The 27640-nt window shown below is 48.5% G+C and overlaps 1 protein-coding gene across 2 annotated transcripts in view; it reads right to left on the bottom strand.

Moving 5' to 3' along the window:
- STX1B (syntaxin 1B) overlaps positions 1-27640 on the bottom strand; it is an 84402-nt gene that overhangs the window by 47146 nt on the left and 9616 nt on the right. For both annotated transcript variants that reach the window (XM_063954771.1, XM_063954770.1), the window contains exons 3-8: positions 26901-26975; positions 25967-26040; positions 25613-25721; positions 25366-25439; positions 24636-24773; positions 24435-24545 (exon numbers count right to left, since the gene is read on the bottom strand). In XM_063954771.1, coding sequence (XP_063810841.1) covers positions 24435-24545; positions 24636-24773; positions 25366-25439; positions 25613-25721; positions 25967-26040; positions 26901-26975 — 581 coding nt within the window. The remainder of the gene's footprint in view (positions 1-24434; positions 24546-24635; positions 24774-25365; positions 25440-25612; positions 25722-25966; positions 26041-26900; positions 26976-27640) is intronic.

Genomic DNA, 27640 nt, shown 5'->3' on the forward strand with positions numbered 1-27640 from the left:
CACTCGCTGTCCTCTCTCCTGTACAACAGTCTGTCTGTCTGTCCTGGGTGTATAAAGACGCTGGCTGACCTTTCTCCTGTATAACAGTCTGTCTGTCCAGGGTGTATAGAGACACTCACTGACCTCTCTCATGAATAACAGTCTGTCTGTCTGTCCTGGGTGTATATAGACACTCGCTGACCTCTCTCCTGTATAACAGTCTGTCTGTCCAGGGTGTATAGAGACACTCACTGACCTCTCTCATGAATAACAGTCTGTCTGTCTGTCCTGGGTGTATATAGACACTCGCTGACCTCTCTCCTGTATAACAGTCTGTCTGTCTGTCTGTCCTGGGTGTATATAGACGCTGGCTGACCTCTCTCCTGTATAACAGTCTGTCTGTCTGTCCTGGGTGTATATAGACGCTCGCTGACCTCTCTCCTGTATAAAAGTCCGTCTGTCTGTCCTGGGTGTATATAGACGCTCGCTGACCTCTCTCCTGTATAACAGTCCGTCTGTCTGTCTGTCCTGGGTGTATATAGACACTGGCTGACCAATCTCCTGTATAACAGTCTGTCTGTCTGTCCTGGGTGTATAGAGACATTCGCTGACCTCTCTCCTGTTTAACAGTCTGTCTGTCTGTCCTGGGTGTATATAGACACTCGCTGACCTCTCTCCTGTATATCAGTCTGTCTGTCCTGGGTGTATATAGACACTAGCTGACCTCTCTCCTGTATAACAGTCTGTCTGTCCTGGGTGTATATAGACACTCGCTGACCTCTCTCCAGTATATCAGTCTGTCTGTCTGTCCTGGGTGTATAAAGACACTCGCTGACCTCTCTCCTGTATAACAGTCTGTCTGTCCTGGGTGTATATAGACACTCGCTGACCTCTCTCCTGTATAACAGTCTATCTGTCTGTCCTGGGTGTATACAGACACTCGCTGACCTCTCTCCTGTATAACAGTCTGTCTGTCTGTCCTGGGTGTATATAGACACTCGCTGACCTCTCTCCTGTATAACAGTCAGTCTGTCTGTCTGTCCTGGGTGTATACAGACACTCGCTGACCTCTCTCCTGTATAACAGTCTGTCTGTCTGTCCTGGGTGTATATAGACACTCGCTGACCTCTCTCCTGTATAACAGTCTGTCTGTCTGTCCTGGATGTATATAGACACTCGCTGACCTCTCTCCAGTATATCAGTCTGTCTGTCTGTCCTGGGTGTATAAAGACACTCGCTGACCTCTCTCCTGTATAACAGTCTGTTTGTCCTGGGTGTATATAGACACTCGCTGACCTCTCTCCTGTATAACAGTCTATCTGTCTGTCCTGGGTGTATATGGACACTCGCTGACCTCTCTCCTGTATAACAGTCTGTCTGTCCTGGGTGTATATAGACACTCGCTGACCTCTCTCCTGTATAACAGTCTTTCTTTCTGTCCTGGGTGTATATAGACACTCGCTGACCTCTCTCCTGTATAACAGTCTGTCTGTCTGTCCTGGGTGTATATAGACACTCGCTGACCTCTCTCCAGTATAACAGTCTGTCTGTCTGTCCTGGGTGTATATAAACACTCGCTGACCTCTCTCCTGTATAACAGTCTGTCTGTCCTGGGTGTATATAGACACTCGCTGACCTCTCTCCTGTATAACAGTCTTTCTTTCTGTCCTGGGTGTAAGTAGACACTCGCTGACCTCTCTCCTGTATAACAGTCTGTCTGTCTGTCTGTCCTGGGTGTATATAGACACTCGCTGACCTCTCTTCTGTATAACAGTCCGTCTGTCTGTCTGTCTGTCCTGGGTGTAAATAGACACTCGCTGACCTCTCTCCTGTATAACAGTCTGTCTGTCTGTCCTGGGTGTATATAGACACTCGCTGACCTCTCTCCAGTATAACAGTCTGTCTGTCTGTCCTGGGTGTATATAAACACTCGCTGACCTCTCTCCTGTATAACAGTCTGTCTGTCCTGGGTGTAAATAGACACTCGCTGACCTCTCTCCTGTATAACAGTCTGTCTGTCTGTCCTGGGTGTATATAGACACTCGCTGACCTCTCTTCTGTATAACAGTCCGTCTGTCTGTCTGTCTGTCTGTCCTGGGTGTATATAGACACTGGCTGTCCTCTATCCGGTATAACAGTCTGTCTGTCTGTCCTGGGTGTATATAGACACTGGCTGTCCTCTATCCGGTATAACAGTCTGTCTGTCTGTCCTGGGTGTATATAGACACTCGCTGACCTCTCTCCTGTATAACAGTCTGTCTGTCTGTCCTGGGTGTATATAGATACTCGCTGTCCTCTCTCCTGTATAACAGTCTGTCTGTCTGTCCTGGGTGTATATAGACACTCGCTGACCTCTCTTCTGTATAACAGTCCGTCTGTCTGTCTGTCCTGGGTGTATATAGACACTGGCTGTCCTCTATCCGGTATAACAGTCTGTCTGTCTGTCCTGGGTGTATATAGACGCTGGCTGACCTCTCTCCTGTATAACAGTCTGTCTGTCTGTCCTGGGTGTATATAGACGCTCGCTGACCTCTCTCCTGTATAAAAGTCCGTCTGTCTGTCCTGGGTGTATATAGACGCTCGCTGACCTCTCTCCTGTATAACAGTCCGTCTGTCTGTCTGTCTGTCTGTCCTGGGTGTATATAGACACTCGCTGACCTCTCTCCTGTATAACAGTCTGTCTGTCTGTCCTGGGTGTATATAGACAGTCGCTGACCTCTCTCCTGTATAACAGTCTGTCTGTCTGTCCTGGGAGTATATAGACACTCGCTGACCTCTCTCCTGTATAACAGTCTGTCTCTCTGTCTGTCTGTCCTAGGTGTATATAGACACTCGCTGACCTTTCTGCTGTATAACAGTCTGTCTGTCTGTCTGTCCTGGGTGTATATAGACACTCGCTGACCTCTCTCCTGTATAACAGTCTGTCTGTCTGTCCTGGGTGTATATAGACACTCGCTGACCTCTCTCCTGTATAACAGTCTGTCTGTCCTGGGTGTATATAGACACTCGCTGACCTCTCTCCTGTATAACAGTCTGTCTGTCTGTCCTGGGTGTATATAGACACTCGCTGACCTCTCTCCTGTATAACAGTCTGTCTGTCTGTCTGTCTGTCCTGGGTGTATAGAGACATTCGCTGACCTCTCTCCTGTTTAACAGTCTGTCTGTCTGTCCTGGGTGTATATAGACACTCGCTGACCTCTCTCCTGTATAACAGTCTGTCTGTCCTGGGTGTATATAGACACTCCCTGACTTCTCTCCTGTATATCAGTCTGTCTGTCTGTCCTGGGTGTATACAGACACTCGCTGACCTCTCTCCTGTATATCAGTCTGTCTGTCATGGGTGTATATAGACACTCGCTGACCTCTCTCCTGTATAACAGTCTGTCTGTCCTGGGTGTATATAGACACTCGCTGACCTCTCTCCTGTATAACAGTCTGTCTGTCTGTCTGTCCTGGGTGTATATAGACACTCGCTGACCTCTCTCCTGTATAACAGTCTGTCTGTCCAGGGTGTATAGAGACACTCACTGACCTCTCTCATGAATAACAGTCTGTCTGTCTGTCCTGGGTGTATATAGACGCTGACTGACCTCTCTCCTGTATAACAGTCTGTCTGTCTGTCCTGGGTGTATATAGACACTCGCTGACCTCTCTCCAGTATAACAGTCTGTCTGTCTGTCCTGGGTGTATATAGACACTCGCTGACCTCTCTCCTGTATAACAGTCTGTCTGTCTGTCCTGGGTGTATATAGACACTCGCTGACCTCTCTCCAGTATAACAGTCTGTCTGTCTGTCCTGGGTGTATATAGACACTCGCTGACCTCTCTGCTGTATAACAGTCTGTCTGTCTGTCCTGGGTGTATATAGACAGTCGCTGACCTCTCTCCGGTATAACAGTCTGTCTGTCTGTCCTGGGTGTATATAGACACTCGCTGACCTCTCTCCAGTATAACAGTCTGTCTGTCTGTCCTGGGTGTATATAAACACTCGCTGACCTCTCTCCTGTATAACAGTCTGTCTGTCCTGGGTGTATATAGACACTCGCTGACCTCTCTCCTGTATAACAGTCTTTCTTTCTGTCCTGGGTGTAAGTAGACAGTCGCTGTCCTCTCTCCAGTATAACAGTCTGTCTGTCTGTCCTGGGTGTATATAGACACTCGCTGACCTCTCTCCAGTATAACAGTCTGTCTGTCCTGGGTGTATATAGACACTCGCTGACCTCTCTCCTGTATAACAGTCTGTCTTTCTGTCCTGGGTGTAAGTAGACAGTCGCTGTCCTCTCTCCGGTATAACAGTCTGTCTGTCTGTCCTGGGTGTATATAGACACTCGCTGACCTCTCTCCTGTATAACAGTCTGTCTGTCCTGGGTGTATATAGACACTGGCTGTCCTCTATCCGGTATAACAGTCTGTCTGTCTGTCCTGGGTGTATATAGACACTCGCTGACCTCTCTCCTGTATAACAGTCTGTCTGTCTGTCCTGGGTGTATATAGACACTCGCTGTCCTCTCTCCTGTACAACAGTCTGTCTGTCTGTCCTGGGTGTATATAGACACTCGCTGACCTCTCTCCTGTATAACAGTCTGTCTGTCCTGGGTGTATATAGATACTCGCTGTCCTCTCTCCTGTATAACAGTCCGTCTGTCTGTCCTGGGTGTATACAGATGCTCGCTGACCTCTCTCCTGTATAACAGTCCGTCTGTCTGTCTGTCTGTCCTGGGTGTATATAGAAACTGGCTGACCTCTCTCCTGTATAACAGTCCGTCTGTCTGTCTGTCTGTCCTGGGTGTATATAGACACTGGCTGACCTCTCTCCTCTATAACAGTCTGTCTGTCCTGGGTGTATATAGACACTCGCTGACCTCTCTCCTGTATAACAGTCTGTCTGTCTGTCCTGGGTGTATATAGACAGTCGCTGACCTCTCTCCTGTATAACAGTCTGTCTGTCTGTCCTGGGAGTATATAGACACTCGCTGACCTCTCTCCTGTATAACAGTCTGTCTGTCTGTCCTAGGTGTATATAGACACTCGCTGACCTCTCTGCTGTATAACAGTCTGTCTGTCTGTCTGTCCTAGGTGTATACAGATAGTCGCTGACCTCTCTCCTGTATAACAGTCTGTCTGTCTGTCCTGGGTGTATATAGACACTCGCTGACCTCTCTCCTGTATAACAGTCTGTCTGTCTGTCCTGGGTGTATATAGACACTCGCTGACCTCTCTCCTGTATAACAGTCTGTCTGTCTGTCCTGGGTGTATACAGACACTCGCTGACCTCTCTCCTGTATAACAGTCTGTCTGTCCTGGGTGTATATAGACACTCGCTGACCTCTCTCCTGTATAACAGTCTGTTTGTCTGTCCAGGGTGTATATAGACACTCACTGACCTCTCTCCAGTAAAACAGTCTGTCTGTCTGTCCTGGGTGTATATAGACACTCGCTGACCTCTCTCCTGTATAACAGTCTGTCTGTCTGTCTGTCCTGGGTGTATAGAGACATTCGCTGACCTCTCTCCTGTTTAACAGTCTGTCTGTCTGTCCTGGGTGTATACAGACACTCGCTGACCTCTCTCCTGTATATCAGTCTGTCTGTCCTGGGTGTATATAGACACTCGCTGACCTCTCTCCTGTATAACAGTCTGTCTGTCCTGGGTGTATATAGACACTCCCTGACTTCTCTCCTGTATATCAGTCTGTCTGTCTGTCCTGGGTGTATACAGACACTCGCTGACCTCTCTCCTGTATATCAGTCTGTCTGTCTGTCCTGGGTGTATATAGACACTCGCTGACCTCTCTCCTGTATAACAGTCTGTCTGTCCTGGGTGTATATAGACACTCGCTGACCTCTCTCCTGTATATCAGTCTGTCTGTCTGTCCTGGGTGTATAAAGACACTCGCTGACCTCTCTCCTGTATAACAGTCTGTCTGTCTGTCTGTCCTGGGTGTATATAGACACTCGCTGACCTCTCTCATGAATAACAGTCTGTCTGTCTGTCTGTCCTGGGTGTATATAGACGCTGACTGACCTCTCTCCTGTATAACAGTCTGTCTGTCTGTCCTGGGTGTATATAGACACTCGCTGACCTCTCTCCAGTATAACAGTCTGTCTGTCTGTCCTGGGTGTATATAAACACTCGCTGTCCTCTCTCCAGTATAACAGTCTGTCTGTCTGTCCTGGGTGTATATAGACACTGGCTGACCTCTCTCCTGTATAACAGTCTTTCTTTCTGTCCTGGGTGTAAGTAGACAGTCGCTGTCCTCTCTCCAGTATAACAGTCTGTCTGTCTGTCCTGGGTGTATATAGACACTCGCTGACCTCTCTCCAGTATAACAGTCTGTCTGTCTGTCCTGAGTGTATATAAACACTCGCTGACCTCTCTCCTGTATAACAGTCTGTCTGTCTGTCCTGAGTGTATATAAACACTCGCTGACCTCTCTCCTGTATAACAGTCTGTCTGTCTGTCTGTCCTGGGTGTATATAGACACTCGCTGACCTCTCTCCTGTATAACAGTCTGTCTGTCCTGGGTGTATACAGACACTCGCTGACCTCTCTCATGTATAACAACCTGTCTGTCCTGGGTGTATATAAACACTCGCTGACCTCTCTCCTGTATAACAGTCTGTCTTTCTGTCCTGGGTGTAAGTAGACAGTCGCTGTCCTCTCTCCGGTATAACAGTCTGTCTGTCTGTCCTGGGTGTATATAGACACTCGCTGACCTCTCTTCTGTATAACAGTCCGTCTGTCTGTCCTGGGTGTATATAGACACTGGCTGTCCTCTATCCGGTATAACAGTCTGTCTGTCTGTCCTGGGTGTATATAGACAGTCGCTGACCTCTCTCCTGTATAACAGTCTGTCTGTCTGTCTGTCCTGGGTGTATATAGACACTCGCTGACCTCTCTCCTGTATAACAGTCTGTCTGTCTGTCCTGGGTGTATATAGACACTCGCTGACCTCTCTCCTGTATAACAGTCTGTCTGTCTGTCTGTCCTGGGTGTATATAGACACTCGCTGACCTCTCTCCTGTATAACAGTCTGTCTGTCTGTCCTGGGTGTATATAGACACTCGCTGACCTCTCTCCTGTATAACAGTCTGTCTGTCTGTCCTGGGTGTATAAAGACGCTGGCTGACCTTTCTCCTGTATAACAGTCTGTCTGTCTGTCCTGGGTGTATATAGACACTCGCTGACCTCTCTCCTGTATAACAGTCTGTCTGTCCTGGGTGTATATAGATACTCGCTGTCCTCTCTCCTGTATAACAGTCTGTCTGTCTGTCTGTCCTGGGTGTATATAGACGCTCGCTGACCTCTCTCCTGTATAAAAGTCCGTCTGTCTGTCCTGGGTGTATATAGACGCTCGCTGACCTCTCTCCTGTATAACAGTCTGTCTGTCTGTCCTGGGTGTATATAGACACTCGCTGACCTCTCTCCTGTATAACAGTCTGTCTGTCTGTCCTGGGAGTATATAGACACTCGCTGACCTCTCTCCGGTATAACAGTCTGTCTGTCTGTCCTAGGTGTATATAGACACTCGCTGACCTCTCTCCTGTATAACAGTCTGTCTGTCTGTCTGTCCTAGGTGTATACAGATAGTCGCTGACCTCTCTCCTGTATAACAGTCTGTCTGTCTGTCCTGGGTGTATATAGACACTCGCTGACCTCTCTCCTGTATAACAGTCTGTCTGTCTGTCCTGGGTGTATATAGACACTCGCTGTCCTCTCTCCTGTATAACAGTCTGTCTGTCTGTCCTGGGTGTATATAGACACTCGCTGACCTCTCTCCTGTATAACAGTCTGTCTGTCTGTCCTGGGTGTATATAGACACTGGCTGACCTCTCTCCTGTATAACAGTCTGTCTGTCTGTCCTGGGTGTATATAGACACTCGCTGACCTCTCTCCTGTATAACAGTCTGTCTGTCCTGGGTGTATATAGACAGTCGCTGACTTCTCTCCGGTATAACAGTCTGTCTGTCTGTCCTGGGTGTATATAGACACTCGCTGACCTCTCTCCTGTATAACAGTCTGTCTGTCTGTCCTAGGTGTATATAGACACTCGCTGACCTCTCTCCTGTATAACAGTCTGTCTGTCCTGGGTGTATATAGACACTCGCTGACCTCTCTCCTGTATAACAGTCTGTCTGTCCTGGGTGTATATAGACACTCGCTGACCTCTCTCCTGTATAACAGTCTGTCTTTCTGTCCTGGGTGTAAGTAGACAGTCGCTGTCCTCTCTCCGGTATAACAGTCTGTCTGTCTGGCCTGGGTGTATATAGACACTCGCTGACCTCTCTTCTGTATAACAGTCCGTCTGTCTGTCTGTCTGTCCTGGGTGTATATAGACACTGGCTGTCCTCTATCCGGTATAACAGTCTGTCTGTCTGTCCTGGGTGTATATAGACACTCGCTGACCTCTCTCCTGTATAACAGTCTGTCTTTCTGTCCTGGGTGTAAGTAGACAGTCGCTGACCTCTCTCCGATATAACAGTCTGTCTGTCTGTCCTGGGTGTATATAGATACTCGCTGTCCTCTCTCCTGTATAACAGTCTGTCTGTCTGTCCTGGGTGTATATAGACACTCGCTGTCCTCTCTCCTGTACAACAGTCTGTCTGTCTGTCCTGGGTGTATAAAGACGCTGGCTGACCTTTCTCCTGTATAACAGTCTGTCTGTCTGTCCTGGGTGTATATAGACACTCGCTGACCTCTCTCCTGTATAACAGTCTGTCTGTCTGTCTTTCCTGGGTGTATATAGATACTCGCTGTCCTCTCTCCTGTATAACAGTCTGTCTGTCTGTCTGTCCTGGGTGTATATAGACGCTGGCTGACCTCTCTCCTGTATAACAGTGTGTCTGTCTGTCCTGGGTGTATATAGACACTCGCTGACCTCTCTCCTGTATAACAGTCTGTCTGTGTGTCCTGGGTGTATATAGACGCTCGCTGACCTCTCTCCTGTATAAAAGTCCGTCTGTCTGTCCTGGGTGTATATAGACGCTCGCTGACCTCTCTCCTGTATAACAGTCTGTCTGTCTGTCCTGGGTGTATATAGACGCTCGCTGACCTCTCTCCTGTATAAAAGTCCGTCTGTCTGTCCTGGGTGTATATAGACGCTCGCTGACCTCTCTCCTGTATAACAGTCCGTCTGTCTGTCTGTCCTGGGTGTATATAGACACTGGCTGTCCTCTATCCGGTATAACAGTCTGTCTGTCTGTCCTGGGTGTATATAGACACTCGCTGACCTCTCTCCTGTATAACAGTCTGTCTGTCTGTCCTGGGTGTATATAGACACTCGCTGTCCTCTCTCCTGTACAACAGTCTGTCTGTCTGTCCTGGGTGTATATAGACACTCGCTGACCTCTCTCCTGTATAACAGTCTGTCTGTCCTGGGTGTATATAGATACTCGCTGTCCTCTCTCCTGTATAACAGTCCGTCTGTCTGTCCTGGGTGTATACAGATGCTCGCTGACCTCTCTCCTGTATAACAGTCCGTCTGTCTGTCTGTCTGTCCTGGGTGTATATAGAAACTGGCTGACCTCTCTCCTGTATAACAGTCCGTCTGTCTGTCTGTCTGTCCTGGGTGTATATAGACACTGGCTGACCTCTCTCCTGTATAACAGTCTGTCTGTCCTGGGTGTATATAGACACTCGCTGACCTCTCTCCTGTATAACAGTCTGTCTGTCTGTCCTGGGTGTATATAGACAGTCGCTGACCTCTCTCCTGTATAACAGTCTGTCTGTCTGTCCTGGGAGTATATAGACACTCGCTGACCTCTCTCCTGTATAACAGTCTGTCTGTCTGTCCTAGGTGTATATAGACACTCGCTGACCTCTCTGCTGTATAACAGTCTGTCTGTCTGTCTGTCCTAGGTGTATACAGATAGTCGCTGACCTCTCTCCTGTATAACAGTCTGTCTGTCTGTCCTGGGTGTATATAGACACTCGCTGACCTCTCTCCTGTATAACAGTCTGTCTGTCTGTCCTGGGTGTATATAGACACTCGCTGACCTCTCTCCTGTATAACAGTCTGTCTGTCTGTCCTGGGTGTATACAGACACTCGCTGACCTCTCTCCTGTATAACAGTCTGTCTGTCCTGGGTGTATATAGACACTCGCTGACCTCTCTCCTGTATAACAGTCTGTTTGTCTGTCCTGGGTGTATATAGACACTCACTGACCTCTCTCCAGTATAACAGTCTGTCTGTCTGTCCTGGGTGTATATAGACACTCGCTGACCTCTCTCCTGTATAACAGTCTGTCTGTCTGTCTGTCCTGGGTGTATAGAGACATTCGCTGACCTCTCTCCTGTTTAACAGTCTGTCTGTCTGTCCTGGGTGTATACAGACACTCGCTGACCTCTCTCCTGTATATCAGTCTGTCTGTCCTGGGTGTATATAGACACTCGCTGACCTCTCTCCTGTATAACAGTCTGTCTGTCCTGGGTGTATATAGACACTCCCTGACTTCTCTCCTGTATATCAGTCTGTCTGTCTGTCCTGGGTGTATACAGACACTCGCTGACCTCTCTCCTGTATATCAGTCTGTCTGTCTGTCCTGGGTGTATATAGACACTCGCTGACCTCTCTCCTGTATAACAGTCTGTCTGTCCTGGGTGTATATAGACACTCGCTGACCTCTCTCCTGTATATCAGTCTGTCTGTCTGTCCTGGGTGTATAAAGACACTCGCTGACCTCTCTCCTGTATAACAGTCTGTCTGTCTGTCTGTCCTGGGTGTATATAGACACTCGCTGACCTCTCTCATGAATAACAGTCTGTCTGTCTGTCTGTCCTGGGTGTATATAGACACTGGCTGACCTCTCTCCTGTATAACAGTCTGTCTGTCTGTCCTGGGTGTATATAGACACTCGCTGACCTCTCTCATGAATAACAGTCTGTCTGTCTGTCTGTCCTGGGTGTATATAGACGCTGACTGACCTCTCTCCTGTATAACAGTCTGTCTGTCTGTCCTGGGTGTATATAGACACTCGCTGACCTCTCTCCAGTATAACAGTCTGTCTGTCTGTCCTGGGTGTATATAAACACTCGCTGTCCTCTCTCCAGTATAACAGTCTGTCTGTCTGTCCTGGGTGTAAGTAGACACTCGCTGACCTCTCTCCTGTATAACAGTCTGTCTGTCTGTCTGTCCTGGGTGTATATAGACACTCGCTGACCTCTCTCCTGTATAACAGTCTGTCTGTCTGTCTGTCTGTCCTGGGTGTATATAGACACTCGCTGACCTCTCTCCGGTATAACAATCTGTCTGTCCTGGGTGTATACAGACAGTCGCTGACCTCTCTCCGGTATAACAGTCTGTCTGTCTGGCCTGGGTGTATATAGACACTGGCTGTCCTCTATCCGGTATAACAGTCTGTCTGTCTGTCCTGGGTGTATATAGACACTCGCTGACCTCTCTCCTGTATAACAGTCTGTCTGTCTGTCCTGGGTGTATAAAGACGCTGGCTGACCTTTCTCCTGTATAACAGTCTGTCTGTCTGTCCTGGGTGTATATAGACACTCGCTGACCTCTCTCCTGTATAACAGTCTGTCTGTCCTGGGTGTATATAGATACTCGCTGTCCTCTCTCCTGTATAACAGTCTGTCTGTCTGTCTGTCTGTCCTGGGTGTATATAGACGCTCGCTGACCTCTCTCCTGTATAAAAGTCCGTCTGTCTGTCCTGGGTGTATATAGACGCTCGCTGACCTCTCTCCTGTATAACAGTCCGTCTGTCTGTCTGCCTGTCCTGGGTGTATATAGACACTGGCTGACCTCTCTCCTGTATAACAGTCTGTCTGTCTGTCCTGGGTGTATATAGACACTCGCTGACCTCTCTCCTGTATAACAGTCTGTCTGTCTGTCCTGGGAGTATATAGACACTCGCTGACCTCTCTCCGGTATAACAGTCTGTCTGTCTGTCCTAGGTGTATATAGACACTCGCTGACCTCTCTCCTGTATAACAGTCTGTCTGTCTGTCCTGGGTGTATATAGACACTCGCTGACCTCTCTCCTGTATAACAGTCTGTCTGTCTGTCCTGGGTGTATATAGACACTCGCTGTCCTCTCTCCTGTATAACAGTCTGTCTGTCTGTCCTGGGTGTATATAGACACTCGCTGACCTCTCTCCTGTATAACAGTCTGTCTGTCTGTCCTGGGTGTATATAGACACTCGCTGACCTCTCTCCTGTATAACAGTCTGTCTGTCCTGGGTGTATATAGACAGTCGCTGACTTCTCTCCGGTATAACAGTCTGTCTGTCTGTCCTGGGTGTATATAGACACTCGCTGACCTCTCTCCTGTATAAATCTGTCTGTCTTTCCTGGGTGTATAACAGGCTGCCTGTCTGTCCTGGGTGTATATAGACACTCGCTGACCTCTCTCCTGTATAACAGTCTCTCTGTCTGTCTGTCCTGGGTGTATAAAGACGCTGGCTGACCTCTCTCCTGTATAACAGTCTCTCTGTCTGTCTGTCCTGGGTGTATATAGACAGTCGCTGACCTCTCTCCTGTATAACAGTCTGTCTGTCCTGGGTGTATATAGACACTCGCTGACCTCTCTCCTGTATAACAGTCTGTCTGTCTGTCCTGGGTGTATATAAACACTCGCTGACCTCTCTCCTGTATAACAGTCTGTCTGTCCTGGGTGTATATAGACACTCGCTGACCTCTCTGCTGTATAACAGTCTGCCTGTCTGTCCTGGGTGTATATAGACACTCGCTGACCTCTCTCCTGTATAACAGTCTGTCTGTCTGTCCTGGGTGTATATAGACACTCGCTGTCCTCTCTCCTGTATAACAGTCTGTCTGTCTGTCTGTCCTGGGTGTATATAGACACTCGCTGACCTCTCTCCTGTATAACAGTCTGTCTGTCCTGGGTGTATATAGACACTCGCTGACCTCTCTCCGGTATAACAATCTGTCTGTCCTGGGTGTATACAGACAGTCGCTGACCTCTCTCCGGTATAACAGTCTGTCTGTCTGTCCTGGGTGTATATAGACACTCGCTGACCTCTCTCCTGTATAACAGTCTGTCTGTCCTGGGTGTATATAGACACTCGCTGACCTCTCTCCTGTATAACAGTCTGTCTTTCTGTCCTGGGTGTAAGTAGACAGTCGCTGTCCTCTCTCCGGTATAACAGTCTGTCTGTCTGTCCTGCGTGTATATAGACACTCGCTGACCTCTCTCCTGTATAACAGTCTGTCTGTCTGTCTGTCTGTCCTGGGTGTATATAGACACTCGCTGACCTCTCTCCTGTATAACAGTCTGTCTGTCCTGGGTGTATATAGACACTCGCTGACCTCTCTCCGGTATAACAATCTGTCTGTCCTGGGTGTATACAGACAGTCGCTGACCTCTCTCCGGTATAACAGTCTGTCTGTCTGTCCTGGGTGTATATAGACACTCGCTGACCTCTCTCCTGTATAACAGTCTGTCTGTCCTGGGTGTATATAGACACTCGCTGACCTCTCTTCTGTATAACAGTCCGTCTGTCTGTCTGTCTGTCCTGGGTGTATATAGACACTGGCTGTCCTCTATCCGGTATAACAGTCTGTCTGTCTGTCCTGGGTGTATATAGACACTCGCTGACCTCTCTGCTGTATAACAGTCTGTCTGTCTGTCCTGGGTGTATATAGACACTCGCTGACCTCTCTCCTGTATAACAGTCTTTCTGTCCTGGGTGTAAGTAGACAGTCGCTGACCTCTCTCCGATATAACAGTCTGTCTGTCTGTCCTGGGTGTATATAGACACTCGCTGTCCTCTCTCCTGTACAACAGTCTGTCTGTCTGTCCTGGGTGTATATAGACACTCGCTGTCCTCTCTCCTGTACAACAGTCTGTCTGTCTGTCCTGGGTGTATAAAGACGCTGGCTGACCTTTCTCCTGTATAACAGTCTGTCTGTCTGTCCTGGGTGTATATAGACACTCGCTGACCTCTCTCCTGTATAACAGTCTGTCTGTCTGTCTGTCCTGGGTGTATATAGATACTCGCTGTCCTCTCTCCTGTATAACAGTCTGTCTGTCTGTCTGTCCTGGGTGTATATAGACGCTGGCTGACCTCTCTCCTGTATAACAGTCTGTCTGTCTGTCCTGGGTGTATATAGACACTCGCTGACCTCTCTCCTGTATAACAGTCTGTCTGTGTGTCCTGGGTGTATATAGACGCTCGCTGACCTCTCTCCTGTATAAAAGTCCGTCTGTCTGTCCTGGGTGTATATAGACGCTCGCTGACCTCTCTCCTGTATAACAGTCTGTCTGTCTGTCCTGGGTGTATATAGACGCTCGCTGACCTCTCTCCTGTATAAAAGTCCGTCTGTCTGTCCTGGGTGTATATAGACGCTCGCTGACCTCTCTCCTGTATAACAGTCCGTCTGTCTGTCTGTCCTGGGTGTATATAGACACTAGCTGACCTCTCTCCTGTATAACAGTCCGTCTGTCTGTCTGTCTGTCCTGGGTGTATATAGACACTGGCTGACCTCTCTCCTGTATAACAGTCTGTCTGTCTGTCTGTCCTGGGTGTATATAGACAGTCGCTGACCTCTCTCCTGTATAACAGTCTGTCTGTCTGTCCTGGGAGTATATAGACACTCGCTGACCTCTCTCCTGTATAACAGTCTGTCTGTCTGTCTGTCCTAGGTGTATATAAACACTCGCTGACCTCTCTGCTGTATAACAGTCTGTCTGTCTGTCTGTCCTAGGTGTATACAGATAGTCGCTGACCTCTCTCCTGTATAACAGTCTGTCTGTCTGTCCTGGGTGTATATAGACACTCGCTGACCTCTCTCCTGTATAACAGTCTGTCTGTCTGTCCTGGGTGTATATAGACACTCGCTGTCCTCTCTCCTGTATAACAGTCTGTCTGTCTGTCCTGGGTGTATATAGACACTCGCTGACCTCTCTCCTGTATAACAGTCTGTCTGTCTGTCCTGGGTGTATATAGACACTCGCTGACCTCTCTCCTGTATAACAGTCTGTCTGTCTGTCCTGGGTGTATATAGACACTCGCTGACCTCTCTCCTGTATAACAGTCTGTCTGTCTGTCCTGGGTGTATATAGACACTCGCTGACCTCTCTCCTGTATAACAGTCTGTCTGTCTGTCCTGGGTGTATATAGACACTCGCTGACCTCTCTCCTGTATAACAGTCTGTCTGTCCTTGGTGTATATAGACACTCGCTGACCTCTCTCCGGTATAACAGTCTGTCTGTCTTCCTGGGTGTATATAGACACTCGCTGACCTCTCTCCTGTATAACAGTCTGTCTGTCCTGGGTGTATATAGACACTCGCTGACCTCTCTCCTGTATAACAGTCTGTCTGTCCTGGGTGTATATAGACAGTCGCTGACCTCTCTCCGGTATAACAGTCTGTCTGTCTGTCCTGGGTGTATATAGATAGTCGCTGACCTCATTCCTGTATAACAGTCTGTCTGTCCTGGGTGTATATAGATAGTCGCTGACCTCTCTCCTGTATAACAGTCTGTCTATCTGTCATGGGTGTATATAGACACTCGCTGACCTCTCTCCTGTATAACAGTCTGTCTGTCTGTCCTGGGTGTATATAGACACTCGCTGACCTCTCTCCTGTATAACAGTCTGTCTGTCCTGGGTGTATATAGACACTCGCTGACCTCTCTCCTGTATAACAGTCTGTCTGTCCTGGGTGTATATAGACACTCGCTGACCTCTCTCCTGTATAACAGTCTGTCTGTCCTGGGTGTATATAGACACTTGCTGACCTCTCTCCTGTATAACAGTCTGCCTGTCTGTCCTGGGTGTATATAGACACTAGCTGACCTCTCTCCTGTATAACAGTCTGTCTGTCTGTCCTGGGTGTATATAGACACTCGCTGACCTCTCTCCAGTATAACAGTCTGTCTGTCTGTCCTGGGTGTATATAGACACTCGCTGACCTCTCTCCGGTATAACAGTCTGTCTGTCTGTCCTGGGTGTATATAGACACTCGCTGACCTCTCTCCGGTATAACAGTCTGTCTGTCTGTCCTGGGTGTATATAGACACTTGCTGACCTCTCTCCTGTATAACAGTCTGCCTGTCTGTCCTGGGTGTATATAGACACTAGCTGACCTCTCTCCTGTATAACAGTCTGTCTGTCTGTCCTGGGTGTATATAGACACTCGCTGACCTCTCTCCGGTATAACAGTCTGTCTGTCTGTCCTGGATGTAAGTAGACAGTCGCTGACCTCTCTCCTGTATAACAGTCTGTCTGTCCTGGGTGTATATAGACACTCGCTGAACTCTCTCCTGTATAACAGTCTGTCTGTCTGTCCTGGGTGTATATAGACACTCGCTGACCTCTCTCCGGTATAACAGTCTGTCTGTCCTGGGTGTATATAGACACTCGCTGACCTCTCTCCTGTATAACAGTCTGTCTGTCTGTCCTGGGTGTATATAGACACTCGCTGACCTCTCTCCTGTATAACAGTCTGTCTGTCTGTCCTGGGTGTATATAGACACTCGCTGACCTCTCTCCTGTATAACAGTCTGTCTGTCCTGGGTGTATATAGACACTCGCTGACCTCTCTCCGGTATAACAATCTGTCTGTCCTGGGTGTATACAGACAGTCGCTGACCTCTCTCCGGTATAACAGTCTGTCTGTCTGTCCTGGGTGTATATAGACACTCGCTGACCTCTCTCCTGTATAACAGTCTGTCTGTCCTGGGTGTATATAGACACTCGCTGACCTCTCTCCTGTATAACAGTCTGTCTTTCTGTCCTGGGTGTAAGTAGACAGTCGCTGTCCTCTCTCCGGTATAACAGTCTGTCTGTCTGGCCTGGGTGTATATAGACACTCGCTGACCTCTCTTCTGTATAACAGTCCGTCTGTCTGTCTGTCTGTCCTGGGTGTATATAGACACTGGCTGTCCTCTATCCGGTATAACAGTCTGTCTGTCTGTCCTGGGTGTATATAGACACTCGCTGACCTCTCTCCTGTATAACAGTCTGTCTTTCTGTCCTGGGTGTATATAGACACTCGCTGACCTCTCTCCTGTATAACAGTCTGTCTGTCTGTCTGTCCTGGGTGTATATAGATACTCGCTGTCCTCTCTCCTGTATAACAGTCTGTCTGTCTGTCTGTCCTGGGTGTATATAGACGCTGGCTGACCTCTCTCCTGTATAACAGTCTGTCTGTCTGTCCTGGGTGTATATAGACACTCGCTGACCTCTCTCCTGTATAACAGTCTGTCTGTGTGTCCTGGGTGTATATAGACGCTCGCTGACCTCTCTCCTGTATAAAAGTCCGTCTGTCTGTCCTGGGTGTATATAGACGCTCGCTGACCTCTCTCCTGTATAACAGTCTGTCTGTCTGTCCTGGGTGTATATAGACGCTCGCTGACCTCTCTCCTGTATAAAAGTCCGTCTGTCTGTCCTGGGTGTATATAGACGCTCGCTGACCTCTCTCCTGTATAACAGTCCGTCTGTCTGTCTGTCCTGGGTGTATATAGACACTGGCTGACCTCTCTCCTGTATAACAGTCCGTCTGTCTGTCTGTCTGTCCTGGGTGTATATAGACACTGGCTGACCTCTCTCCTGTATAACAGTCTGTCTGTCTGTCTGTCCTGGGTGTATATAGACAGTCGCTGACCTCTCTCCTGTATAACAATCTGTCTGTCTGTCCTGGGAGTATATAGACACTCGCTGACCTCTCTCCTGTATAACAGTCTGTCTGTCTGTCTGTCCTAGGTGTATATAAACACTCGCTGACCTCTCTGCTGTATAACAGTCTGTCTGTCTGTCTGTCTGTCCTAGGTGTATACAGATAGTCGCTGACCTCTCTCCTGTATAACAGTCTGTCTGTCTGTCCTGGGTGTATATAGACACTCGCTGACCTCTCTCCTGTATAACAGTCTGTCTGTCTGTCCTGGGTGTATATAGACACTCGCTGACCTCTCTCCTGTATAACAGTCTGTCTGTCTGTCCTGGGTGTATATAGACACTCGCTGACCTCTCTCCTGTATAACAGTCTGTCTGTCCTTGGTGTATATAGACACTCGCTGACCTCTCTCCGGTATAACAGTCTGTCTGTCTTCCTGGGTGTATATAGACACTCGCTGACCTCTCTCCTGTATAACAGTCTGTCTGTCCTGGGTGTATATAGACACTCGCTGACCTCTCTCCTGTATAACAGTCTGTCTGTCCTGGGTGTATATAGACAGTCGCTGACCTCTCTCCGGTATAACAGTCTGTCTGTCTGTCCTGGGTGTATATAGATAGTCGCTGACCTCATTCCTGTATAACAGTCTGTCTGTCCTGGGTGTATATAGATAGTCGCTGACCTCTCTCCTGTATAACAGTCTGTCTGTCTGTCCTGGGTGTATATAGACACTCGCTGACCTCTCTCCTGTATAACAGTCTGTCTGTCTGTCCTGGGTGTATATAGACACTCGCTGACCTCTCTCCTGTATAACAGTCTGTCTGTCCTGGGTGTATATAGACACTCGCTGACCTCTCTCCTGTATAACAGTCTGTCTGTCTGTCCTGGGTGTATATAGACACTCGCTGACCTCTCTCCTGCATAACAGTCTGTCTGTCTGTCCTGGGTGTATATAGACACTCGCTGTCCTCTCTCCTGTATAACAGTCTGTCTGTCTGTCCTGCGTGTATATAGACACTCGCTGACCTCTCTCCTGTATAACAGTCTGTCTGTCTGTCCTGGGTGTATATAGACACTCGCTGACCTCTCTCCTGTATAACAGTCTGTCTGTCTGTCCTGGGTGTATATAGACACTCGCTGACCTCTCTCCTGTATAACAGTCTGTCTGTCCTGGGTGTATATAGACACTCGCTGACCTCTCTCCTGTATAACAGTCTGTCTGTCTGTCCTGGGTGTATATAGACACTCGCTGACCTCTCTCCTGTATAACAGTCTGTCTGTCCTGGGTGTATATAGACACTCGCTGACCTCTCTCCTGTATAACAGTCTGTCTGTCTGTCCTAGGTGTATATAGACACTCGCTGACCTCTCTCCTGTATAAGTCTGTCTGTCTGTCTGTCCTGGGTGTATAACAGGCTGCCTGTCTGTCCTGGGTGTATATAGATAGTCGCTGACCTCTCTCCTGTATAACAGTCTGTCTGTCTGTCCTAGGTGTATATAGACACTCGCTGACCTCTCTCCTGTATAAGTCTGTCTGTCCTGGGTGTATATAGACACTCGCTGACCTCTCTCCTGTATAACAGTCTGTCTGTCCTGGGTGTATATAGACACTCGCTGACCTCTCTCCTGTATAACAGTCTGTCTGTCCTGGGTGTATATAGACACTTGCTGACCTCTCTCCTGTATAACAGTCTGCCTGTCTGTCCTGGGTGTATATAGACACTAGCTGACCTCTCTCCTGTATAACAGTCTGTCTGTCTGTCCTGGGTGTATATAGACACTCGCTGACCTCTCTCCAGTATAACAGTCTGTCTGTCTGTCCTGGGTGTATATAGACACTCGCTGACCTCTCTCCGGTATAACAGTCTGTCTGTCTGTCCTGGGTGTATATAGACACTTGCTGACCTCTCTCCTGTATAACAGTCTGCCTGTCTGTCCTGGGTGTATATAGACACTAGCTGACCTCTCTCCTGTATAACAGTCTGTCTGTCTGTCCTGGGTGTATATAGACACTCGCTGACCTCTCTCCTGTATAACAGTCTGTCTGTCCTGGGTGTATATAGACACTCGCTGAACTCTCTCCTGTATAACAGTCTATCTGTCTGTCCTGGGTGTATATAGACACTCGCTGACCTCTCTCCTGTATAACAGTCTGTCTGTCTGTCCTGGGTGTATATAGACACTCGCTGTCCTCTATCCTGTATAACAGTCTGTCTGTCTGTCCTGGGTGTATATAGACACTCGCTGTCCTCTATCCTGTATAACAGTCTGTCTGTCTGTCCTGGGTGTATATAGACACTCGCTGACCTCTCTCCTGTATAACAGTCTGTCTGTCTGTCCTGGGTGTATATAGACACTCGCTGTCCTCTATCCTGTATAACAGTCTGTCTGTCTGTCCTGGGTGTATATAGACACTCGCTGACCTCTCTCCTGTATAACAGTCTGTCTGTCTGTCCTGGGTGTATATAGACACTCGCTGACCTCTCTGCTGTCTAACAGTCTGTCTGTCTGTCCTGGGTGTATATAGACACTCGCTGACCTCTCTCCTGTATAACAGTCTGTCTGTCTGTCCTGGGTGTATATAGACACTCGCTGACCTCTCTGCTGTATAACAGTCTGTCTGTCTGTCCTGGGTGTATATAAACACTCGCTGACCTCTCTCCTGTATAACAGTCTGTCTGTCTGTCCTGGGTGTATATAGACACTCGCTGACCTCTCTCCTGTATAACAGTCTGTCTGTCCTGGGTGTATATAGACAGTCGCTGACCTCTCTGCTGTATAACAGTCTGTCTGTCCTGGGTGTATATAGACACTCGCTGACCTCTCTGCTGTATAACAGTCTGTCTGTCCTGGATGTATGTAGACAGTCGCTGACCTCTCTCCTGTATAACAGTCTGTCTGTCCTGGGTGTATATAGACACTCGCTGACCTCTCTGCTGTATAACAGTCTGTCTGTCCTGGGTGTATATAGACACTCGCTGACCTCTCTCGTGTATAACAGTCTGTCTGTCCTGGGTGTATATAGACAGTCGCTGACCTCTCTCCTGTATAACAGTCTGTCTGTCCTGGATGTATATAGACACTCGCTGACCTCTCTCCTGTATAACAGTCTGTCTGTCTGTCTGTCCTGGGTGTATATAGACACTCGCTGACCTCTCTCCTGTATAACAGTCTGTCTGTCTGTCCTGGGTGTATATAGACACTCGCTGACCTCTCTCCTGTATAACAGTCTGTCTGTCCTGGGTGTATATAGACAGTCGCTGACCTCTCTCCTGTATAACAGTCTGTCTGTCCTGGGTGTATATAGACAGTCGCTGACCTCTCTCCTGTATAACAGTCTGTCTGTCCTGGGTGTATATAGACACTCGCTGACCTCTCTCCTGTATAACAGTCCGTCTGTCTGTCCTGGGTGTATATAGACACTCGCTGACCTCTCTCCTGTATAACAGTCCGTCTGTCTGTCCTGGGTGTATATAGACACTCGCTGACCTCTCTCCTGTATAACAGTCCGTCTGTCTGTCCTGGGTGTATATAGACACTCGCTGACCTCTCTCCTGTATAGCAGTCTGTCTGTCTGTCTGTCCTGGGTGTATAGAGACACTCGCTGACCTCTCTCCTGTATAACAGTCTGTCTGTCCTGGGTGTATACAGACACTCGCTGACCTCTCTCCTGTATAACAGTCTATCTGTCTGTCCTGGGTGTATATAGACACTCGCTGACCTCTCTCCGGTATAACAGTCTGTCTGTCCTGGGTGTATACAGACACTCGCTGACCTCTCTCCTGTATAACAGTCTATCTGTCTGTCCTGGGTGTATATAGACACTCGCTGACCTCTCTCCTGTATAACAGTCTGTCTGTCCTGGGTGTATATAGACACTCGCTGACCTCTCTCCGGTATTATCAGTCTGTCTGTCTGTCCTGGGTGTATATAGACACTCGCTGACCTCTCTCCTGTATAACAGTCTGTCTGTCCTGGGTGTATATAGACACTCGCTGACCTCTCTCCGGTATTATCAGTCTGTCTGTCTGTCCTGGGTGTATACAGACACTCGCTGACCTCTCTCCGGTATAACAGTCTGTCTGTCCTGGGTGTATACAGACACTCGCTGACCTCTCTCCTGTATTATCAGTCTGTCTGTCTGTCCTGGGTGTATATAGACACTCGCTGACCTCTCTCCTGTATAACAGTCTGTCTGTCCTGGGTGTATACAGACACTCGCTGACCTCTCTCCTGTATAACAGTCTGTCTGTCTGTCCTGGGTGTATATAAACACTCGCTGACCTCTCTCCTGTATAACAGTCTGTCTGTCCTGGGTGTATATAGACACTCGCTGACCTCTCTCCGGTATAACAGTCTGTCTGTCTGTCCTGGATGTATATAGACACTCGCTGACCTCTCTCCTGTATAACAGTCTGTCTGTCCTGGGTGTATACAGACACTCGCTGACCTCTCTCCGGTATAACAGTCTGTCTGTCTGTCCTGGATGTATATAGACACTCGCTGACCTCTCTCCGGTATAACAGTCTGTCTGTCTGTCCTGGGTGTATATAGACACTCGCTGAACTCTCTCCTGTATAACAGTCTGTCTGTCTGTCCTGGGTGTATATAGACACTCGCTGACCTCTCTGCTGTATAACAGTCTGTCTGTCTGTCCTGGGTGTATATAGACACTCGCTGACCTCTCTGCTGTATAACAGTCTGACTGTCTGTCCTGGGTGTATATAGACACTCGCTGACCTCTCTCCTGTATAACAGTCTGTCTGTCTGTCCTGGGTGTATATAGACACTCGCTGACCTCTCTGCTGTATAACAGTCTGTCTGTCTGTCCTGGGTGTATATAGACACTCGCTGACCTCTCTCCTGTATAACAGTCTGTCTGTCTGTCCTGGGTGTATATAAACACTCGCTGACCTCTCTCCTGTATTATCAGTCTGTCTGTCTGTCCTGGGTGTATATAGACACTCGCTGACCTCTCTCCTGTATAACAGTCTGTCTGTCCTGGGTGTATACAGACACTCGCTGACCTCTCTCCGGTATAACAGTCTGTCTGTCCTGGGTGTATATAGACACTCGCTGACCTCTCTCCTGTATAACAGTCTGTCTGTCTGTCCTGGGTGTATATAGACACTCGCTGACCTCTCTCCTGTATAACAGTCTGTCTGTCTGTCCTGGGTGTATATAGACACTCGCTGACCTCTCTCCTGTATAACAGTCTGTCTGTCTGTCCTGGGTGTATATAGACACTCGCTGACCTCTCTCCGGTATAACAGTCTGTCTGTCTGTCCTGGGTGTATATAGACACTCGCTGACCTCTCTCCAGTATAACAGTCTGTCTGTCTGTCCTGGATGTATGTAGACAGTCGCTGACCTCTCTCCTGTATAACAGTCTGTCTGTCCTGGGTGTATATAGACACTCGCTGACCTCTCTCCTGTATAACAGTCTGTCTGTCCTGGGTGTATATAGACACTCGCTGACCTCTGTCCTGTATAACAGGCTGTCTGTCTGTCCTGGGTGTATATAGACACTCACTGACCTCTGTCCTGTATAACAGGCTGTCTGTCTGTCCTGGGTGTATATAGACACTCGCTGTCCTCTCTCCTGTATAACAGTCTGTCTGTCTGTCCTGGGTGTATACAGACACTCGCTGACCTCTCTCCAGTATAACAGTCTGTCTGTCCTGGGTGTATATAGACACTAGCTGACCTCTCTCCGGTATAACAGTCTGTCTGTCTGTCCTGGGTGTATATAGACACTCGCTGACCTCTCTCCTGTATAACAGGCTGTCTGTCTGTCCTGGGTGTATATAGACACTCACTGACCTCTGTCCTGTATAACAGGCTGTCTGTCTGTCCTGGGTGTATATAGACACTCGCTGTCCTCTCTCCTGTATAACAGTCTGTCTGTCTGTCCTGGGTGTATACAGACACTCGCTGACCTCTCTCCAGTATAACAGTCTGTCTGTCCTGGGTGTATATAGACACTCGCTGACCTCTCTCCTGTATAACAGTCTGTCTGTCCTGGGTGTATATAGACACTCGCTGACCTCTCTCCGGTATAACAGTCTGTCTGTCTGTCTGTCCTGGGTGTATATAGACACTCGCTGACCTCTCTCCTGTATAACAGTCTGTCTGTCCTGGGTGTATATAGACACTCGCTGACCTCTCTCCGGTATAACAGTCTGTCTGTCTGTCCTGGGTGTATGTAGACAGTCGCTGACCTCTCTCCTGTATAACAGTCTGTCTGTCCTGGGTGTATATAGACACTAGCTGACCTCTCTCCGGTATAACAGTCTGTCTGTCTGTCTGTCCTGGGTGTATATAGACACTCGCTGACCTCTCTCCTGTATAACAGTCTGTCTGTCCTGGGTGTATATAGACACTCGCTGACCTCTCTCCGGTATAACAGTCTGTCTGTCTGTCCTGGGTGTATATAGACACTCGCTGACCTCTCTCCAGTATAACAGTCTGTCTGTCCTGGGTGTATATAGACACTCGCTGACCTCTCTCCGGTATAACAGTCTGTCTGTCTGTCCTGGGTGTATATAGACACTCGCTGACCTCTCTCCTGTATAACAGTCTGTCTGTCTGTCCTGGGTGTATATAGACACTAGCTGACCTCTCTCCGGTATAACAGTCTGTCTGTCTGTCCTGGGTGTATATAGACACTCGCTGACCTCTCTCCAGTATAACAGTCTGTCTGTCCTGGGTGTATATAGACACTCGCTGACCTCTCTCCTGTATAACAGTCTGTCTGTCTGTCCTAGGTGTATATAGACAGTCGCTGACCTCTCTCCGGTATAACAGTCTGTCTGTCCTGGGTGTATATAGACACTCGCTGACCTGTCTTTTTGCTACTCACCCTTCGTGCTTTGCTCTGGTATTTCACAGCTTTCTTGGTATCAGACACTGCTCTCTCCACATAGTCCACAGAGTGCTCCACGTTGTACTCGATACGATCTATCATCTCCCCCTGGAAGTGAAACATGTGGCGCAGTCAGTCGGAGTCCACCATTCTGTGAGAAGCCCAGCCCTGGTGTCACTGCGGCCCGTGCTCCCTCACCTGGCTCTCCACGAGCATCGCCATGTCTACAAACATGTCATGCAGCTCCCGGATACTTGTCTCCAGCTTGATGATCTCATTGTGTCGTGTCTCAATCTCATTCAGAGCTTGTTTGGTCATCTGGGAGTCCATTTTGATCTGTAGGAGGCAGGAGAGCGGTCAGATTCTGAGGTGAATCTTGTGACTGGCTCTACGTGATGGGTTACTGATAAAGTGTTGGTGTAACTGGGTGCAAGTACGAGCTGTGTCTTCCTCTGTAACGCTTATCTGACACAGGTCCATATAATGTTCCCTGTGCGACTTCGGAGAGAGCAAACAATGATTCACATTCTCTGCTTCAAGGCCGCATTTCGGTGCCGTCCCATCCCCTTCCCCGGGGCAATATAAGTCTACGGTCACAACCCCGGCCCCGACACCCCCGCCACTTGGCCTTCTAGTGATCTCTGTTCTAAGCCCTTAAAATCTGTTATAAACCTTGCACTTTGTTAAAACATCATTGCAGATGTATTCTGAATCATGGATGCCATGAATGTTGGTTCAGCTTACAAAATGGCTGCCCCGTGTGAGGCATTTTCAGTCAGGTTGTGACTCGGAGGTCCATATCTCTTAGTGGGTAGAGATGACCGGGTGTCAGTGGCAGGCCAAGTGTGTGGCTTATGCTGTATGTGGGCTAAATCTGTACGAAATCTCCCCATGCCACCCCCCCCCCCTCCCCAGCACCATTACACACGTCATCTGTGAATATGGCCAGCTTCCCGCTCTCCAGCATGTCTTCCAGCTCCTCATTAGTGGTGGTTCTGCCAGCTGCCAGGAGGAATAAGACAAGTGTCACATGTTTTCTGCCGAAGACAACCAGTGTGGCCGTAGCCCAAGCTCTTCCAACCCCACAATCATCTCAGCCAATGAGAGCCACCGCTCCCACCATCTCATTTTCCCTCAGCAGTGTCCACCCCATCCACTATCTCCAAGATACATACTGATCTCCAGTTGCCTCTGGATACGGTCCTTGCAGCGGTCCCTGTATTTAGACTGTGTCGCGTTGTATTCTGTCATCACCTCCACAAACTTACGCGACAGAGTGGAATGCTGAGGAGAAATCAGGGAGAGTGAGAAACGTCAGAGGAGAGAGGACATTGGGGCGACCATGAGAAGAGTTCAAGGAGGAATGAGAAGGAAAGCGAGAAGGTAGGATGAGAATGGACAAGGGACGACAGAGACGATGACTAAGGTCAAAGAGAATGAAGGAGGTACTGTAGAAGAACTCATAGATAACTGTGAAGATGTGAAGTAGGAGGATAGAGGGTTAATAGGGCAATTGCGGCATCGGTCACCTGTGTTTTCCGGATGCGCAGGTCAGCCGAGGAGCGGTTCAGTCCCTCTTCCTGCTCAATGCTCTGCTCAATAGCTGTGAGGAGACCAGGAGACATACTTCATACACTGATAACACTGACCTAAGCTATAAAAGAAGTTGGTGTTACAATATACGTAGGCACCGGGATTAGAGGAACCTGGTAAATGCCCAGAGAGGGCCGGGGTTATGAGTCGGACGCAGACCTGCCTGTGGACGCTTCTCGCAGTTATTAGCAGACTGCGCATGCGCGGATTAAAGTAACAGCAGACAACGCATGCCCCGCACCATGCACAAGAGCGCCTGGCCAGCCGCATACCTGCATGGACAAGAGGCATCTGGTGGGCGTCTCATGGCTGCACAGCCAGACGTCTGTACTGTAATGAGGCGTGCGTGCAGGGAAGGGACGCCTGTTTCTAGCGGATATGTGCCCATAGTAATGACGGGGGTTTGGTGCTGCGGACAGAAATACAGTGGGCGGTGAGAGCATATGTATAAATGCAGATGGATGCTAGTCTTAGTTTGGCTGCCCCAGCCATCCGCATTCGCGGCCAGTTTGCGTCTGACTCAGAAGCAGGACCGGTATAGGTAACCAGTGTTCATAACCAGTATTAAATAAAGCAGAAGAAAGGTTATGTAATGTAGGAGACAGTGGGCTCTGAGCATGATTCCCACCGGCCCTGAAGGTTATTACAGCAGGTTCATGAACAGTGTGTAATTGGAGAATGGAAATTAAATGAACTTGCCACAGCCCGTTAGAATTCCATGGAGTGTCATAAGACAACCACAATGGATAAAGCTGGCAAAGGGTAACAGTGAGAAGACAGACTTTGAGAGACTCTATGGAGGTCTGTTGGATGGACATAATCCTAAAATTGCACACTAGAAAGAAGGAATTACAGGCATGGAGGACTAACCTTTCAACTTGGAGCGAACTTTATTTGCAGTCTTCTTAATATCGGCTGTGAGATCCTCAAGTTCCTGCTTAGTCTCTGCATAAAGGAGGAAAAGAAAGAGGGTGGATGTCTGCCCATGTAGTGTCTTAGTGGAACAGAAGTATATTAAGTCCATGTCCAATAGACATACTACGAGCTCTCTCAACTTCACAAGGCACAAACCATGAACTCCCTCACCTTCACATAACATACACCACCAGCTCTCTCACCATCACATGACATACAGCAAGAGCTCCCTCACCTTTACATGAAGTACACCACCACCTCCCTCACCTTCACAAGTTCACAAGACATACACCATGAGCTCCCTCACCTTCACATGGCATACACCATGAGCTCCCTCACCTTCACATGACGTACACCACCACCTCCCTCACTTTCACAAGACATACATCATGAGCTCCCTCACCTTCACATGACTTACACCCCACCTCCCTCACCGTCAGATGACATACAGCATGAGCTCCCTTACCTTCACATGAGGTACACCATGAGCTCCCTCACCTTCACATGACATACACCATGAGCTCCCTCACCTTCACAGGAGGTACACCATGAGCTTCCTCACCTTCACATAACGTACACCACCGCCTCCCACACCTTCACAAGACATACATCATGAGCTCCCTCACCTTCACATGACTTACACCCCACCTCCCTCACCGTCACATGACATACAGCATGAGCTCCCTCACCTTCAC

The sequence above is a fragment of the Pseudophryne corroboree genome, unplaced genomic scaffold, assembly GCF_028390025.1.
Source record: "Pseudophryne corroboree isolate aPseCor3 unplaced genomic scaffold, aPseCor3.hap2 scaffold_718, whole genome shotgun sequence".
In the NCBI taxonomy this organism is placed as follows: Eukaryota; Metazoa; Chordata; class Amphibia; order Anura; family Myobatrachidae; genus Pseudophryne; species Pseudophryne corroboree.